Genomic DNA, 17,504 nt, shown 5'->3' with positions numbered 1-17,504 from the left:
GAATCGTCTTGCTTAGTTTGAATTTTAATTTAATGCTATATATTTTTATTATAAAAAGTAGTAAGTGTGGCATATATCACATTCTTTATTAATTAAAGTTCCGGTTCGATGGCCTGATCCATTCTGTGATCGGTGCCATATGGATGTATCACTTCAAATTCACCAAGAATATTATATAAGAAAAAACAGCAATACATAATTATAACATAAACACCGAAACTGGGGCGAAAATAAAAGTCTGTGGTGAGAGCACCCAGTAAAATGGCAAACAAGCCTATTATAAGGAATATAGTGCAATTCTCGCCCATCACACCTTCACCAAATTCCTAAAAACAGCAAAAATATTTACACAATTTATAAATTAAAAATATTCTTGCGTAAATATTACATAAATATTTTTTAGATTACCTTAATCATAAAGTCCTCATATGTTAGCGTTTTATATAGCAAAGTTGAGCCAACCGCCAGTAGAGAATCTTGAAAATGTTACCAAACAAATACATTTCTAAATAGATATATGTATGTATGTATGTATTGAACTCACTGAATAGAGGTCCACCGAAGCAAGCGGCGAGTGCCATATTTTGATAGCCTTGTCGAGCCAAATATTGATTAGCAATCAAGTCACCAATGCTATTTGCCCAAGATAAGAGCGTGACGCCAAAAAAGGAACTACTCAAACCAGTAAAGATGCTGAGAACAGCGAGCACATTGACGATCTCTGCACAGCAAATGCGCACAACGAATAGCGAACCGGCCACGCTGAGAATGGAGAAATACTGCGAGAAGAAATTGAGAGCATACGGATATGTTGCATTGGATATATAAATACGCTCATAACCTTTTAAATTATATAGTTATACAATCAACTCTCGCTTCATTTGATATTACTCAGAACTTCCTGGTCTGATTAAGTTATATGCTAAGCAATAAACAAGCCATAAATATGCATGGGGAAAATATAATAATCTCTCCTCTTTATGGGATAGAACTACTATACTTCTGAGCTTTATCAAATATCTCGGAGTTCATAGTTGAAGAAATCACATTAACGGCAGAGCTTTCAAAGTCCCTTGCATCTTGAACTCCTGCAGAAAAATCAGTGGAGTTAATGAGCCCACATGCTCTATTGGCTCTACACAAGCGTAATCCATTCCATAATAACATACGTTGCGGTGGTATGGTGGATGGCATTATCGAAAAAGTGCCGTATTCAATTTCTATAAAAAGTGCATCGGACTTGCTTGCTGGGGATTACGGATGTCAACAAAGGATCTGAGGTTTATTCTCAACATCCATCCTATACTTATACTATAGACATGGTATCGTACACGAGCTTGTTAATGAACTTCAGCTAAATTTGCAAAGCAACCGAGTAAAAGGAACCCTTTAGGTATTAAACACAATCGAGAAGGATGAACTACTGGTACTGTGATCGACAGCTCGAACGGCGAAATCCGCATATTCACCGACGGATCAAAGGATGAAAACTAAACAAAGCGGCCTGCTTAAGTTACCACAATTAAGTATTTCAGGCCGAAATCTTTGAGCATAAGAAGCATAAGTGGGGTTCTGCTCTAACCATGAAGTCCATAAAACTTCTAGTGGATAGCCAAGCGATAATTAATGCTATTCGTAGCACCGATACGAACTTCACTGCATTATGTTATGCAAGAAGGCAATAACTAGCGTCTTAGTAGGTAACTCGGTTAATATCATCTGATTAGCCAATAATATAGGAGTGGAAGGAAATGAAAAGGCAGACGAGCTGACCTATCCTAAACCATTCAGCGTTTTCGAGGTTTGTTTGAAGCAATGGATAATAGAGGAACACTTCAGGTCTTGGAACCCGGACACAAGTGGCATTACTTTGGAGTGGTATTGATGGGGGATAGTTCAAAAGGCTTCTCAGGCAGAAAGTAACTTAGTAATGTTGACCCCTATGTCACTTGGCATCTACACTTAACCATTCATAACACAGGAAATCCTGCAGATGCTACAATCGTATGCGAGTTACCTCGATCCCGCCACAATAACGTGTATTTCGAAAATCTTGTTACCAATAAAGTCTAACAGAAGTATTTATCTTTCTAATAATGCAATAAGTTACCTGATGATAAAGTGGTGTACGATTCGTGGTCGATTTAACAAACACTATACATGCTATTGGAAATGCTATCAACATGGACCATACGAAAATGGGTAAATCAAATAAAGAATACTTGCTCACTAAAAAGAAAGTCAAATGTTCACTTCAAAGCAAGTCGAAAAATAATAGATCGCTTACGGGTAGCATAGCAAATAAACGATGGCAATAAGACTATTTGTGCGCAATTCAAGAGCCGGGACCAGCCGTGTCCTTCTTCGCCTTGATCGGTGATTGGTATGAATATCTTGAGTATAGCCAATATCGGCAAACGCAATATAATGAAGCCTTTCGTCGGCATTTTGGCGCCTTCCCATTCGCTTTCATCATATGGCTTGAGGCTTAAATAGAATTGTTGCCAAAGTGTTGGTAAGGTCGAATGCATTGAATCTGCATATATGACACTTGGTTCACGACGATCCAAAAAAGACAACCGCTTTTGCTGCCGAATCACACCCTGTGTACGCAGGTCATTGAGACGAATAAGTTCTGTACAAAAATCGTATAAATTATTCAATTTTCATAGTATTTAGTGTGGCAGATGCTTTTAAAGTGCCGAGTTTTGTGGAGACTACAACTATCCCATTATGGATGACAATCAATAAATGAATGTCCAACCGGAGTTGGTGATTATATTAGCTGCGTCATTTTTATTACGGATTAAAGAAAATATTTACTGAACATTACGACGTGGAAAGTCAGTCTGCTCTAACACAGTATAATAAGAGTCTTAAACAACGGAAATAGTGATGGGACACAACAAAGTGAGTGAATTTTAGCACCGGTGGTTTCACAATAAGCCTCCTGAAGGACTATGTGCGTCCTCAGACAACCACTCTACCTACGTACCTACATACCTTTTTTATTCCCTGAACAGAGTGTATTAAGCGCCACGAAGTTTTTAACATCTTGGAGACGTCGTAGAGCATATTAAGTGTGTATATATACGATTCGGCCTCACATTAGACTCAACCTTACGGAAGGCATATGGATTTAACACTGCCAAAGCCTCCAAGACACTCATGATATGCAGATGCCTAGTCGGCAGATCCAGGGGCTACAATGCAGGTATCATAAGATGGCTGTATACCATGATCGTAAGGCCTATTGCCACTTATGGAGCGATTGCTTGAGTATCTGAGGCAACGCAGTGTGCGGTAGGCTTTCAAGTATCGAAGCTGCAAAGACTCGCCGGTGTCCACTTGTTTCACCGCAGCGCTTCAAGTCATGTTAGAGCTCACACCGCTGCCTCTAGTGATCAAACAGATGCTAATGGTAGCAGAAGGTTTCGGCAAAGGGAAGATAATGTCGTCTCAACAAATGAAGGTTTTAGGGGAAGACACACCACAGACCCTTCTTACAAGGGACGTAGTTACGAAGAAGATTAACTTTACAAAGGATTGTATAGTTATTCTCGGCAGTAAGGCGGAGTGGCATGACTCCACGCTCGACATACTGCTCAGGGCAGCACTATCCAGTGATACACTGACTCGAAAACACCGGAAAGCATTGGAGCAGGCATGTCCAATGGGATATTTTCCGAGCACCTTTCAAGCAGAAGTCTTTGCTACAAGTCAGTGTGCAGAACTCAATCTCCACCGCAACTATCGCAATCAGCGTATCGTACTTAGCGATAGTCAAGCGGCACTAAAGGCGATCTCAACTTTGGAGGTGATCGGAAGGCTGAACCGACTATCAGTGTGCAAGCGCGTACCCTTCAATTTGAGCAGCGGAATTAAGGGGTAGCCGGCAATGAGCTGGCCAACGAACTAGCCTGATTTGCGGCAGCGTCCAGAATGATGGCGCCACAACCATGCATTGCAGTAGGGTCCCGCACTTTTAAAGAGCTACTCCACATGGAGGAGAGAATGGGGAGAAAACAGCATTGGCAGCGGACAGCAGGAATGCGTCATGCCAATCTGCTTCTGGGAGGATACAACCTTATAATATTTAATGAAATGATTAATCCCCCCCCGAGACAAAAACTCTATAAACGGCACTGCTCAGGGCTCAGGAAGTACTTGTCAAACATGGGCATAGTCTCTTGCGCAAACTACCGGTTCTGCGACATGGAACTGGAAACTCTAGAACACTTGATTTTGGATCTTTGGTGGAGTTCGAAATAATGGTTTTTCTAGTTTTTGTTTCTACTTGGTAAGCGATAGCCTACTAATAGTAATCTACTTCATCAGCCCCATATATGTATATGATAATGTATTATTTGAATTAGTTACCCATATTGGAGAGTCTCTTCAAGGTATTCCTTCTGTATTGCAATACTACAAAGAAAAATAGTAAAATACAATAACATATAAACGGTGCTGACTTCTTCTTAAAAACTTACTCTTTGTGGCGCGTCGCACTAGATACTGATCAAATATGACCACAAATAAGTAGCAAAAGTAAATACAAAGTGTGACTAAAATACAAAAACAATACATAAATAAAATATATAAACATATATAGATAAATACATAGCGATACTCACTCACACTATCAAGCAAGGATAGAGCATTATCTTTCTTAATTATAAAATCGATAACACAAATATCGAGTAGAAGGAAGAGCACATCGCGTAACAGTAAATAGGGTTGTGCCACAAATGGAAAACCATAAAAGATAACGCCAGCCACAATGAGGACCACAAAGAGTGCGGAAGCGAAAATATCTGCGTACAAACGATGCGTATTGCTTTCGAGATAAGCTAGGCTGCTGAATATATCTGGTGCGCCATTACCAAAAGCGACCAATGTGACGCCAGCGACATTCTCACTCATCCTTAACATGCGCGCGAGTACCGCTAAAGCAGGACAAAAGCTGTTGGAAAAACGAAAAGATTTATTGTGATTGAATTTTAAATATTTTCCGTAAACTTAAATGCGAAAACGTTTTTTTATGTTATCATCAATTGCAATAAAAGGAATGCCGATTAATACATGCAACATTTGTTACTGCAGTTTTTTTGAATATGTATCTATTGAGCCAATATTTCATGTCTTTTTTCTAACTTGAAAATATTTTGTATAAAAACCCATGCAGACAAATCACAAAAACATGCTTTGCTCGATGAAAACTTAATACAAAAGCTAAAAGCTTAATTGTGACACACCGTGGCGTATACGCAACTTTTATAACAATTTCATGCTAGCCTGTATGGCATATAAATACTTTTTTGTTGCACATAAACTTACAAAACATCTGCAGCAACGCCGAAAATGATGAAATAAAGGCAGATAATCATGAGTAGTACGATCGATGTAACTGCAGCGCCCAAAGTGGTGGATATTCGCAATTTGCAAAAGATGATGTGTATGTAGTTGATCAAGTAGACATTAGTGCTGCAGGCAGTGGAATGGTCAATGTAGGCGCATCGCTCCTCCAGCGGCAATGTAAGCAGTGCGCTGCAACTTTGCTAAGGCGGAAAAAGAGAGAAAAAGTAGACAAATTAGCAACGTGTGTAAAGTTGAGAGGCAGTCCTGTGTGTACATTAGGCGTCTCCATCGCGAAGTGCTCGTGTCGCTCAAAATGCGGCGAAGTTTGATTGCTGGTGTTGAAGTTCTCATATAAAATCATGCTGCTGTTGTAAGTGAGAAATGTTTTGTTTATAGCTTTATTTATTATTATTTGTTTATTATTTTTATTATTATTTTTATTATTATTTTTATTATTATTTTTATTATTATTTTTATTATTATTTTTTATTTATTATTATTATTATTTCAAACTGAGAAAAGATATTAGTTTATGAACATTTCGGAAATTGGCATGTCAAAAAATGAACGAAAATACTCAGTGATGCACATCGATGAAATGTAGTTTTGTTCGTTTCATTTAAAAGTTTCCTCGGGTAAAAAAAGACCTTTTTCAACATTTTTTTCATATAAAATTATTAAATGTTTTATTAGAATTTTTATTGTTACAAATATATGTACTTCTACACAATTAATAAAGAAATTCTGAAATTTTTGGGAAAAAATATTTTAAATTCGGCCTTTGCGACGCCATATCCGGTGATCACTCCGAAAAAAGATGCGCCCGCGTTTGCAGGATAACTTCTTACAGGATCATCTAAAGTGAAAAAATACGTATTTTAGTTAAAATCTTAACTTAGAATTTGAACGAAGAAAAAAACTGAAAATTGGATTTTTGCTAGACATTTTTACGAAAAAGTGAAAATTTTGCGAATTTTTTTTTTTCAAATAGTTGTAATCGAAAAAAATATTTCGTCCCTTTAAGAATAGTTTCTCAAAGACCTGTGTCAAATTTCACGAGTGTTGGTTGAGTAGTTCTCTAGAAATCTTCTCAACCGACTTCAAAAACACAGTTTCGAGAAAAACGCGTTTAAAGACCGTGCACTTAGCCTAGCTAGCCTCGAGCGCACAAGTTCTCAAGGCTGTACCTCCGAAATTACTGCTCGGATCAACTTAAAAATTTAGGACAATATTCTAGAGATGTTATAGAATTTACTTAGGCAATAAAAAGTTCGATTTTTAGAAAACCGTAAACCTATGTAACCCCTAAAAAACAGTGATTTTTTCTTAAACAAAAACAAAATTTTTGAAAGCAATTTTTCACTACTTAGAGCCAGACACCCGTATTTCAGACTTTGCTTTCTCAATTGTCTATATGGTAGATAGGTAGGAGTGCAGCCCTGTTGTCTATCGAGCTCTATTAGCACTTAATGTGCCATTTTGATACACTATTCGTAGAACCTCCTGTATCTGCGATTACGTTTCACCTTCTCTCTCAAACCATTTTGAGGTTTCTATGAAACTACTTATGTCTGATGTGCTTTTAGTAGAAATCCATTCAAGGTTTGGAGCTTGATGGATTCCAAGTGTTTTGTGTCGGATCTGTGCTAGAGCTGGGCATTCACAGAGAAAGTGGAAAATTGTTTCCTTGTTCCCTGCTACTCCGCAGCCTCGGCAGATGTCGTTGTAGGGCATACCCATTTTGGACGCATGTTCCACAAATGGCCAGTACCCGGTTGTGGTAGCTGCTACTCTGTAGATACTTTTTCTTGACCTATTTAATAAGACGTTGGTTCTTTTTCTGTCATATGTTGGCCATAATTGTTTTGTTATGATGCACTTGCAACTTGTCAAAATTGTCTATTGATCTTTCTTTTGATCGATCCTAGCGGGCTTGGTATTAGCTCCACCTCAGATTCGTTGAGGAGAGCTCCTGCCTTTGCCAACACGTCTGCTTTTTCGTTACCGAAAATGTTCCTGTGACCGGGAACCCAGATCAAGTTTAGTGCTTTCTTGCTGTTGTGAACTGTACTTGAATTTGTCTTGGGTGAAGACAAGGCCAGGAGCGCCGCCTGGCTGTCCATAAATATAAGTAGTTGCTTTATGTATATTCTCGTTGTTTTCTAATAGAACTTCGCAGGCTTTTTCTATGCCCAGTACTTCTGCTTGGAAGATGCTGGCCGAGTTCGGTAGACGTATAGAGGGAGATATGCCTAGATCAGCTGAGAATACCCCCATGCCTACTCCGCAATCCATTTTGGACCCGTCGGTAAAGACTAAGATGGTATCCTCCTCTCCTATTGAACCTCTTCTCCATTCTCGTCTAGGTATTTCACTTATCCTGTAATAGCAAAGAATACACTTACATTTAGTTCTATATGTTGGAACGCAAAGCTACTTACAGTTTTTTGTCTATTTCTGTTACCTGAAACATAGTGAAGCATTTGGCTTATAACCATATTCTTGTGTTTTTTTTTCAAAATTTGAAAGTATTTTTATAAAAAACATACTATTTAAAGTATTGGCCATTTGATGCTATTAAACCTTCCCATCTTTCTTGCAAGTTTTCGATTCAATTCCAAAAGAACTGCACCAAGAATGAGTTTTGCCAATTTTTGATAGCTTGTTCTTATATGAACCATATTCCAGTGATGGCATTCTGCATTGACCTGAACAAGTGGTGGTCAGAAGTGGTAAGATCTGAGTAGTAAGGCCGATAATACAAAACTTCCCAGCCGCTGTTTTCCAAATAATGTTTAACCGATTTTGCTACATGAGGCCTTGTCATAACTAAAAATTATTGCCTCGTGTCTAGTCGTAACTGCCCGGCTTCCTTTGGCAAACGGTCGCTTCAATTTGATGAGTCGTTGTTGGTAGTGTTCAACAATAATATTTTCACCCGATTTTGGGCACTCATAATACAGCACTCCACGATAAACAGCCACATAATACATACATTCCTTTGGCGATTCGAATTTGACTGTTGGTCCGGTTTCAAATATGATTTTTTGCGGTTAGGCTTGTCGTAATGGAACCTTTTTTCTACCTCTGTCACAATACGTTGAAAAATGTCTTCAGTTTTAGCATTCCAGCAGCATTTCCGACCGGCAAAATTGTCTTTCAACGTATCTCGACTTCGATTCATTTGGCAACCTACCTCTATGGTTTGGAATATTTCTGGCTGCTTTTAAACTTGAAATGGCTGCTTGAGTGACTCCAAAGGTTCTGCGAATACTACATGGCCAAAATGCTCCACTTGGTATTTCCACTTCTTTTCGTTCTTGCCAAATCGGCCAATAATTGTCTTGAAAACGCTGAAATAGCAAAGGATTCACTTCCATCTTCTTGTATGTGAAAAGCACAGCATTGTTTTCTGAAACTATCTGGCCATTCTTGTTACCTCATATCAGTGTAAAGGAGGCTTAAGAAGACTAAATGTGTTTTAAGTTCTTAAAGGCAAACTAAACTTGAACTTAAATCATCGATCAAATATCATTACATTTATTCGTTCTACTTATTCAAGAAGAACTGACTCGAAGTGTTTTTCGGTTGCTTAATCAACTCGCGCCTTACGCTTTAATTGCAACTGCAAAAGACAGTTTGGAAATTTCTATCTATTCGACTCTTGCATCTTCCAGTTCAACGAAAAAAACCTACTTTACACTACTGTTTCCCTGTCATCTCTACTTAACAGGTTTACGCCGTCGTTGTGTCGCACGAGCAAACCTCCGGTGACTTATCACCGGCAGCCGTCAGTTATACGAGTGGATTCTACCAGATTCCCGTTATTGGCATATCCTCCCGTGATGCTGCTTTTTCCGATAAAAATATACACGTTTCCTTTTTGCGCACGGTGCCACCGTATTATCACCAAGCGGATGTCTGGCTGGAAATCATGTTCCACTTCGGCTATACCAAGGTAAGTGTGCGCGACACAAAATGCCATTGCACATAAATGCTAGTACAAAGTAAAAAATATGAATTATTTTCGACCTGCCAGGTAATCATAATACACAGTTCGGATACGGATGGACGTGCGATACTCGGTCGCTTCCAGACCACCTCACAGACGAATTACGATGACATCGATGTGCGTGCCACCGTTGAAATGATTGTGGAGTTCGAGCCGAAATTGGACAGCTTTACGGAGCATTTGATTGACATGAAAACCGCACAGTCGCGAGTATATCTCTTGTATGCGAGGTAAGACATTGTTGACTTGACTGGCGGCTGCACCTCCACATTTTCTTTATTTTATAATTCAACACATGCACATCTGCCCCTACCCAGCACTGAGGATGCACAGGTTATTTTCCGTGACGCTGCAATCAACAACATGACCGAAGCCGGACACGCTTGGATTGTCACCGAACAGGCGTTGCATGCCAACAACACGCCGGTTGGCGTCCTGGGCTTGGTGTTGGAGCACGCCAACAGCGACAAAGAACACATAAGGGTAAGCATGAAAGGGCATAATTAAGTGCAACTGCATTTACGAATTGAAAAACACATGTGTGTCGTGACACGCGAAGCCTGTGCTTCTTATAGAACACTTTTCCATCCAGCAGCTGCCATTCAGTTTGTTGATACGCGCATTAAAGCAGCAATCTCATAGCTCTGTTTACATACGTGTACATATGTACACATAGGTGCATACTAAGTGTGTCTCGCAAAGTGGCTTCTTAACATTATTAAAATTGTATGACTCACATTTTGACCCAGCACACAAAATGGACCATCCACATCTACATAAATACATAGTGATTTAGGCATCGATCAACATACCGGTCTGCGAATATCGGACAGCGTGACTGATATAGGTTAATGTTTCTTAAGAATAGGCGAAGTTCTGGTCTATCCTAAAAAATCATCTCACCAAAGTTTACAAGTTTTTGTCAGTCTCTAACTAAGAAAGTAGATAAATAATATTTATCTTTAAACAATCGAAATACAAGTCTTGCTGATTATCTTTTTATTGCGTTATGCTTTTTAAGCGATTTTATCCGAATTCTCAAATCTGTCGTAGTTTTGACCAATTGCGAACACCAAATGTCCCAGTCCTTTCCTTGCGCAGAAAAATAGAAGAAGTCTACATTTTCACCAGCAAAAAGCAGTGTTGAGTAAATAGAGAAGATGACATACGAAGTGTACAAAGTCAATATATTTATACCTGAACAAGATATACTAAGTTCACCACGAATTTTGTAACACCCGGGAAAAAATGTCAGTTTACTATATATAAAGGGTGATGCGTTTCGAGATTTCCTACTGTTTTAAAGAAAAAACGCAGAAACTTCAAATTTAATGCGGATTTTTTTTATTACTATTCGAAAGAACATTCATTGACCGCTGCTACGTCTCAGATGGTCCATCCGTCCAATTTTCAATGACTCATTCGAGCCTTTCGACTGGTGACCGACGAATGATACGCATGAAGTTTTGTGGCCTGAATCGAAGCAGGATTATCCGCATATACTTTAGACTTTGCATATCCCCACAGAAAAAAGTCTAACGGTGTGTTATCACACGATATTGGTGGCCAATTGACCGGCCCAAAACGTGAAATTAACTGCTCACCAAAGTGTTCTCTCAATAAATCCATTACTTGATGCGATGTGTGCGAAGTGGCGGCGTCTTGTTGAAACCAAGTGTCGTCAAGATTACAAGCTTCAATTTCAGGCATCAAATACTCGGTTTTCATGGCGCCATAACGGTCGCTATTGACAGTTACGTCCTCGGCGGAATCATTTTTGAAAGAATATGGACCGATGATGACACAAATCACACCAAACTGTTGTTTTTTCTGGATAAAATGGCAGCTTTTAAATGTCTTCAGGTTGCTCTTCGTCCCAAAAGCAGCAATTTTGCTTGTATACATACCCATTGAGCCAGAAATGGGCTTCATCGCTGAACTTTTCAAGAGTCCATAAAGAGCAGCGATGTCGCATGGGAAGGTCGAGCGGCTTCAGTTGTATTTTGTACCCTTTCAATTTAAAATCTCGTCCTAAAATGCGCCAAGTCGTTCCATATGTCAGTCCGAATTGCTGCGAACGGCGCCGAGTCGACTCTCCACGATCTTCGTTTACAATCTCAGCTAAGGCTGCTATATTTTCTTCACTGCGTGCTGCACGTGGTCTATTCGGTAGAATATTATCCAATAATGAGTGCTGGGTCTCAGGATGTGTGATGGTCTTGCAAATAGTACGCTCAGAAGCACGCGAAACTCAATCTTTCCAGTACATGAATTTTCGTAAAACGATTTGTAATTTTTCAGAAGTAAGTCTTTCCATGATGAAATGCCAACCAATACTGACCAAAAATAACAGGACAGCTTGACACGACTTACAGGTGATCCATCAAAAAAGGCTATAGAAAAAAGTCTCTATACTTGGATCGCCCGTTATAAATCATCAGCTCAGCTGACGAGCTGAGTGGATTTAGCCTTCTTTGCCTGTCCGTCTATATATGTATATGCGAACTTGGCTCTCAGTTTTTGAGATATCGATCCAAAATTTTGTACACGTTCGTTTCTCCTTAAGTTTATTTGTCGGAACCGCTGACATCGAACCACTGTAGTATATAGCTGCCATACAAACTAAATGATCAAGAAAACCTTTTTATTTTATAAAATATCTTCACGAAATTTGACATAAATTACAAGACAACAATATAATCTAATCATATAATCAATATAAACAACATCAAGTTCTTGTTTGGAATGATTAGATGCTGTAACCTCTCACATAAAGCACAAGCACATTCTCATTACAATCCTATGTGCGATCAACCATTTCTAGAGAAGTTAGTTACTCAACTAGTCTTTTACAGACTAATCTAAAAACATTGTCACAAAATAGATTTCTGCAAGCAGTGCCAGCAAAATAACATATGCTCATATACACACAAAAAAGGTAAAGCTATGTTTACACTAGACTATCCATAATCCGGCAGGATACATGCTCTGTATATAAAACATGCTTACATATAATATTCTCATGCTTTTAATGTCTCATTTGCCACTTCGCGGCTGTTTAGGATAGCGTTTACGTGCTCGCGTCGGCAATTAAGGAGATGATGTCCAATGAAACGATTACAGAGGCGCCAAAGGATTGCGGTGATTCGGGCGTTAATTGGGAGTCCGGTGAGACAGACTATGTTTGCTTAAAATGAATTATTAACTCACTTAAATGCTCATACACACACACACACTTATACTCGTGTTTATCCTGTGGCGTACTGTCTTCTATGCGCTTGTGTAGGTAAGCGACTTTTTCAGTACCTGAAGACGCGCAACATAACGGGCAAAACGGGCCAGGTGGCGTTTGATGACAATGGCGATCGCATTTACGCCGGTTATGATGTGATTAACATACATGAGAAGCAGAAGAAGCATGTCGTCGGCAAGTTCTATTATGATCCTGTGAGTAAATATGATATGAGAAAGGATTTAAGAAAAAGATTTTATTCTTTACATTCCGATATTCTACAACTTTCAAATTGAAATAAAAAATACAATGTTATATATTTTTAGGAAAAGGCGAAAATGCGGTTACGCATCAATGATAGCGAGATTCTATGGCCTGGCAAGCAAAAGAAGAAACCGGAGGGCATCATGATACCCACACACCTGAAAATCTTAACCATCGAAGAGAAACCATTCGTCTATACGCGTCGTTTGACAGACGATGAAGTCAATTGTGATGAGGACGAAATACCCTGTCCATTATTTAATGCCACCGATGGCAGCGGTTGGTAGAAATTTTACTCAACAACTTTCCTCCACTCACTTTTCCACACTAATCCTTTACGGTACAATCTGGTGTCTGAAACCACTTCGACTCTTCGCTGTGGGCATGACACATTTGAAATTGGTTATAGAATGATTTGCAGTTTTGTGAAACTACTTCAGCTTTAATGAAATAATTGAAATTTTTAGGCATCTCATCATTATTGACTTGAAGTTCTTTAAACTAAACCCAAAAAGGAAAATCTCAGCTAATGAATAATTCACGTCTCTTCGGCGACTTCTGCCTGACGCATAGCAAGAACGGAAAAGTGTGTCCTGCACATCAAAGCTTGAATCAAATTCAATATATTAAGAAAGTCAAAAATATTCTGATATTACTGAATGATCCAGTGGAGGATTCCTCAATGACATAATAATTATGTGGAGCTATCCATCTTGATATGTTATGGTTTTGCTTTGTTTTTGACAAATCTCTGAACTCATTAGTTCTCTAGAGAACCCACAGTTTGTACTAAACAAAACTGAGCGGCGTCTTTCAAAAGTTTTAACTTTTCGTTTCACCCTTCATATTATATTATTCTCTGTCAATTTTTACTAACCTCATTTAATAATTTCGAAATTCTCTACAGAGAACGAGAACTGCTGTCGCGGCTATTGCGTCGATCTTTTAAACGCTCTTTCGCATCGCATTAATTTCACCTTCGCTCTGGCACTCTCACCGGACGGACAATTCGGTCATTTCACTTTAAAGAATGTGAGTTCGTCGAGTTCGGGCGCGATAACGTCGCGTAAAGAATGGAGCGGTCTAATTGGGGAATTGGTGAATGAACGTGCCGACATGGCGATGCCACTCACCATTAATCCAGAGCGTGCCGAATTTATTGAGTTCTCGAAACCGTTCAAATATCAAGGCATCACAATACTCGAAAAGAAACCATCACGTTCAAGTACTTTGGTGTCGTTCCTGCAGCCATTTAGCAACACGTTATGGATATTGGTAATGGTATCTGTACATGTAGTCGCGCTGGTCCTATATCTACTAGATAGGTAAGTAGGGTTGTACAACCCCGATCCTATCATGAGATCAGTAATCTGTATAAAAACCACTGAGAGCTGATCTCTCGACCATGCACCCTTTCCCCAAACAACAACAACAAACTCAATTAAATAAAAGACAAGCTCATAAAATGCTATCAGTAACACAAAAACCAAATATTGATCGTCGCTCATCGATCGCATGCCGAAGCACTTTAAGCATTTCATCTTTCCAATACCCACTATCGTAGTTTTCTTTTAGTGCCCCTACCACAAACAGGTAAATAACAGCACTGCAACCACGCTTTTCTTGGCGATTTTTCGTTTTCTTCTTTTCACTCAGATTCTCACCGTTCGGACGTTTCAAACTTTCACACACGGATAGCAATGAGGAAAAGGCATTGAACCTGAGCTCGGCCGTTTGGTTTGCCTGGGGTGTGCTCTTAAATAGTGGCATCGGTGAGGGAACGCCACGCAGTTTTTCGGCACGTGTGCTCGGCATGTTCTGGGCGGGTTTTGCGATGATCATTGTCGCCTCGTACACTGCCAACCTGGCGGCTTTTCTCGTGTTGGAGCGACCGAAAACTAAACTTAGTGGTATTAACGATGCCCGTCTACGGAATACAATGGAGAATTTGACTTGTGCGACGGTGAAGGGCTCGTCGGTAGATATGTATTTTCGACGCCAGGTAGAGTTGTCTAATATGTACCGAACAATGGAGGCAAACAACTATGACACGGCAGAGCAGGCAATACAGGATGTGAAGAAAGGGTAAGCGGTGAGCATTAACAATCAATTCGCATTGTAAAAGTTTCTTTGCAAACAGAAAACTAATGGCCTTTATTTGGGACTCCTCGCGGCTTGAATATGAGGCGTCTAAAGATTGTGAGCTAGTTACCGCTGGTGAATTATTCGGACGTAGCGGTTATGGCATCGGTTTGCAGAAAGGTTCGCCATGGACGGATGCGGTAACGCTTGCTATTTTAGAGTTTCACGAGAGTAAGTTGGATCTAAAGAAAGCTGTGGAACAGCTAAACATTTATTTATACTATTTCTATGTGTTAAGGTGGTTTCATGGAAGCGCTCGATAAACACTGGATTTTTCATGGGAACGCGCAACAATGCGAGCTCTTCGAGAAAACGCCCAACACGCTCGGACTCCAAAACATGGCTGGCGTTTTCATTTTGGTTGCAGCTGGTGTTGCCGGCGGTGTCGGCCTCATTATAGTCGAAGTGATCTATAAGAAACATCAAGTGAAAAAACAAAAGCGCTTGGACATAGCACGGCATGCAGCAGACAAGTGGCGTGGCACTATAGAAGTACCTATGATGCACGCATGTTTGTGAAACGAAAGAAATTAATGTCAAACTTGTATTAACTCTTTTCAGAAACGTAAGACCTTACGTGCTTCGCTCGCCATGCAGCGGCAATACAATGTGGGTCTGAACGCTACTCCGGGTACCATTAGCTTCGCCGTGGATAAACGTCGTTATCCCCGCATGGGTCCACGCGCACCCGAGCAGGCCTGGAAGAGCGATGCTGACATTTTACGAAATCGTCGCTATCTGGATGATGCTACCAAAGGTGGCCACTCACCTGCCGTGCACATGCCGATTTTGGGCAAAATGCGTCCACCAACCAATATGTTACCGCCCCGTTACTCACCAGCCTACACCAGTAACGTCTCACATCTGGTGGTCTAAAGAAAACACAGATAAAAACAATTCAAAAACTAACTGCTCAAAATCTATATGTTTTGCTAGTTTTAAGAACTATGTACGGCTAAAATTAAAAGTCGAAAAGCTTTTGTAATTTACGTTAACAAAATGTGCCAAATAGTAAAGTTCATCATCATTATAAACTTCAGACATATAACCAGATCCGATGAATGTATTGTGGGAAAGAAAGAATTGATGTCGAGCATATTGTTGGCAACCCAGATTTTCAAAATAGAGACATGATTAGGATTAAATTGGATTTTGTATACCTAGCGGTCCACTGGGACTAATGTTTGAAGCAAAGGTAACTCTTAGATCTCATTTATCAAAACACATTCCACAAATTAGAAAGCGAGCAGAGTTGCCAACAACTAGAATAAATAATTTCAAACATAACCAAGTGAAAATTTACTTAAGCTCAAATTATAAAAGCAAATATGTATTATAATTAAACATAATTAGACATATTTGCTTAAGAGCCGAAAAAAGCAACTTTTGAAATTGAATAAATATGCTTTGAGTGTTAAACATTTGTTCAAATATTTATCTTACGAGTGTCAAATTAATTTACGAATAGCAACCGTCAAAGCTCTCTGTAATTCCAACAAGGCGTAACAACCCTTTTGGTAAATTTTCTAATCTTAAGCCAAGGTCAAAACAGTAGGGAGGTCTAAGTTCAGGAGTAACGGAACATTACATACTCTTGCAACTTGCAGGCAAGGAAATGCCTTCAGATGTTGGCACAAAAAGTTGCGAAAAATTCAACATTAACTTGTATTAAAGGTCATAGCCTAATTGGTGATATAACTACATATCTTTTACTTCTCTTCAGCGAAAATTATATCTCATCCTCGAATAACACATATTTGACATAAACTTAATCAAAGATGCTAAATTTAATATATTATATAGTACTGCAGGGTTTTCAAATAAGAGTGATATGATTTTTTTTTATCAAAAACCACTCAGCTGAAAGTGGGCCTTGTCGGAGAAGATGACTTGCTTAAAAACATGGTTATCGTTTTCAAGTTGTTCCAAGGTAAAATCAGCAAATTCACGAAGTTTATGGTAGTTCAATGGCGTTAGTTATTGAGTGAGAACAATTTTATACTGGGCAAGCTCAAATCCTTTATCAAAATCTGCCAGGTTGTGGTTTAAGATAGTCCCAATTCTTGAGAACCTCTTGAAATGGACAATTTGGCGTCTTCAGCAACACTTGCCTGAACAGCAGCAATATTTTCATTACTTCGAGCGGTTTTTTGTCTTATTGACACTTTACACATTATGTACAGACAAGGCTCCTCGAAATTTCCAACAATTCGACGAATAGCGAGCACAAGAGTACGGTTATTACGACCATAAAATGGCAAAAGCGCACAAAAAGTTGCAATTGGAGAGCGATTATTTTGAAAACAAAATTGAATAATTTTTAACGTTGTTCTTGCATATATCTTTCTAAGAAGAAATATTAAACATTACTGAATACAATGAAAAGAAAATTAAAGATCATGACTTATTAAAAATTACCGAAATGACACTTAAATTCATTTCATCCCTATTGGAAAACCCGGTATATATGGTGAATGGATAATTTATGGACGAATT

At 39.2% G+C, this 17,504-nt stretch overlaps 2 protein-coding genes across 4 annotated transcripts in view; one reads left to right on the top strand and one right to left on the bottom strand.

The window, feature by feature from the left end:
* The window catches only part of LOC120782372 (glutamate [NMDA] receptor subunit 1), a 29,814-nt gene extending 13,381 nt beyond the window's left edge, over positions 1-16,433 (top strand). For 2 of the 3 annotated variants that reach the window (XM_040114609.1, XM_040114611.1), the window contains exons 4-14: positions 9,092-9,316; positions 9,398-9,600; positions 9,688-9,853; positions 12,433-12,538; positions 12,657-12,817; positions 12,929-13,145; positions 13,774-14,191; positions 14,523-14,951; positions 15,007-15,179; positions 15,247-15,500; positions 15,570-15,884. In XM_040114609.1, the coding sequence (XP_039970543.1) occupies positions 9,092-9,316; positions 9,398-9,600; positions 9,688-9,853; positions 12,433-12,538; positions 12,657-12,817; positions 12,929-13,145; positions 13,774-14,191; positions 14,523-14,951; positions 15,007-15,179; positions 15,247-15,500; positions 15,570-15,884 (2,667 nt within the window). Of the gene's footprint in view, positions 1-9,091; positions 9,317-9,397; positions 9,601-9,687; positions 9,854-12,432; positions 12,539-12,656; positions 12,818-12,928; positions 13,146-13,773; positions 14,192-14,522; positions 14,952-15,006; positions 15,180-15,246; positions 15,501-15,569 lie in introns of all 3 variants that reach the window. The other variant, XM_040114612.1, reaches the window with a different exon arrangement.
* On the bottom strand, positions 93-4,963 carry LOC120782373 (mitochondrial sodium/calcium exchanger protein-like). The gene is made up of 8 exons (XM_040114613.1): positions 4,635-4,963; positions 4,491-4,565; positions 4,381-4,425; positions 2,288-2,635; positions 2,111-2,229; positions 545-779; positions 409-476; positions 93-326 (listed from the first exon to the last, which is right to left on the bottom strand). Exons 1-8 carry the CDS (start codon positions 4,930-4,932, stop codon positions 93-95), a joined length of 1,422 nt encoding a protein of 473 aa, XP_039970547.1. The 5' UTR covers positions 4,933-4,963.
* Positions 16,434-17,504: the final 1,071 nt, after the last annotated feature.

Source organism: Bactrocera tryoni, chromosome 1, assembly GCF_016617805.1.
Source record: "Bactrocera tryoni isolate S06 chromosome 1, CSIRO_BtryS06_freeze2, whole genome shotgun sequence".
NCBI classification, from domain to species: domain Eukaryota; kingdom Metazoa; phylum Arthropoda; class Insecta; order Diptera; family Tephritidae; genus Bactrocera; species Bactrocera tryoni.
The sequence above is the reverse complement of the archived record's forward strand: the minus strand, read 5'-3'. Positions and strand labels throughout refer to the sequence as shown.

Bases quoted from the DNA above. Each gene is read 5' to 3' on its own strand.
- LOC120782373 (XM_040114613.1), bottom strand. From the start codon at position 4,932: ATGTTAAGGATGAGTGAGAATGTCGCTGGCGTCACATTGGTCGCTTTT. The intron at 780-2,110 runs GTAACTTATTGC...TTCTTCTCGCAG, and splicing joins GTACACCACTTTATCATCAG to TATTTCTCCATTCTCAGCGT. The intron at 327-408 runs GTAATCTAAAAA...TGCTGTTTTTAG, and splicing joins ATGAGGACTTTATGATTAAG to GAATTTGGTGAAGGTGTGAT.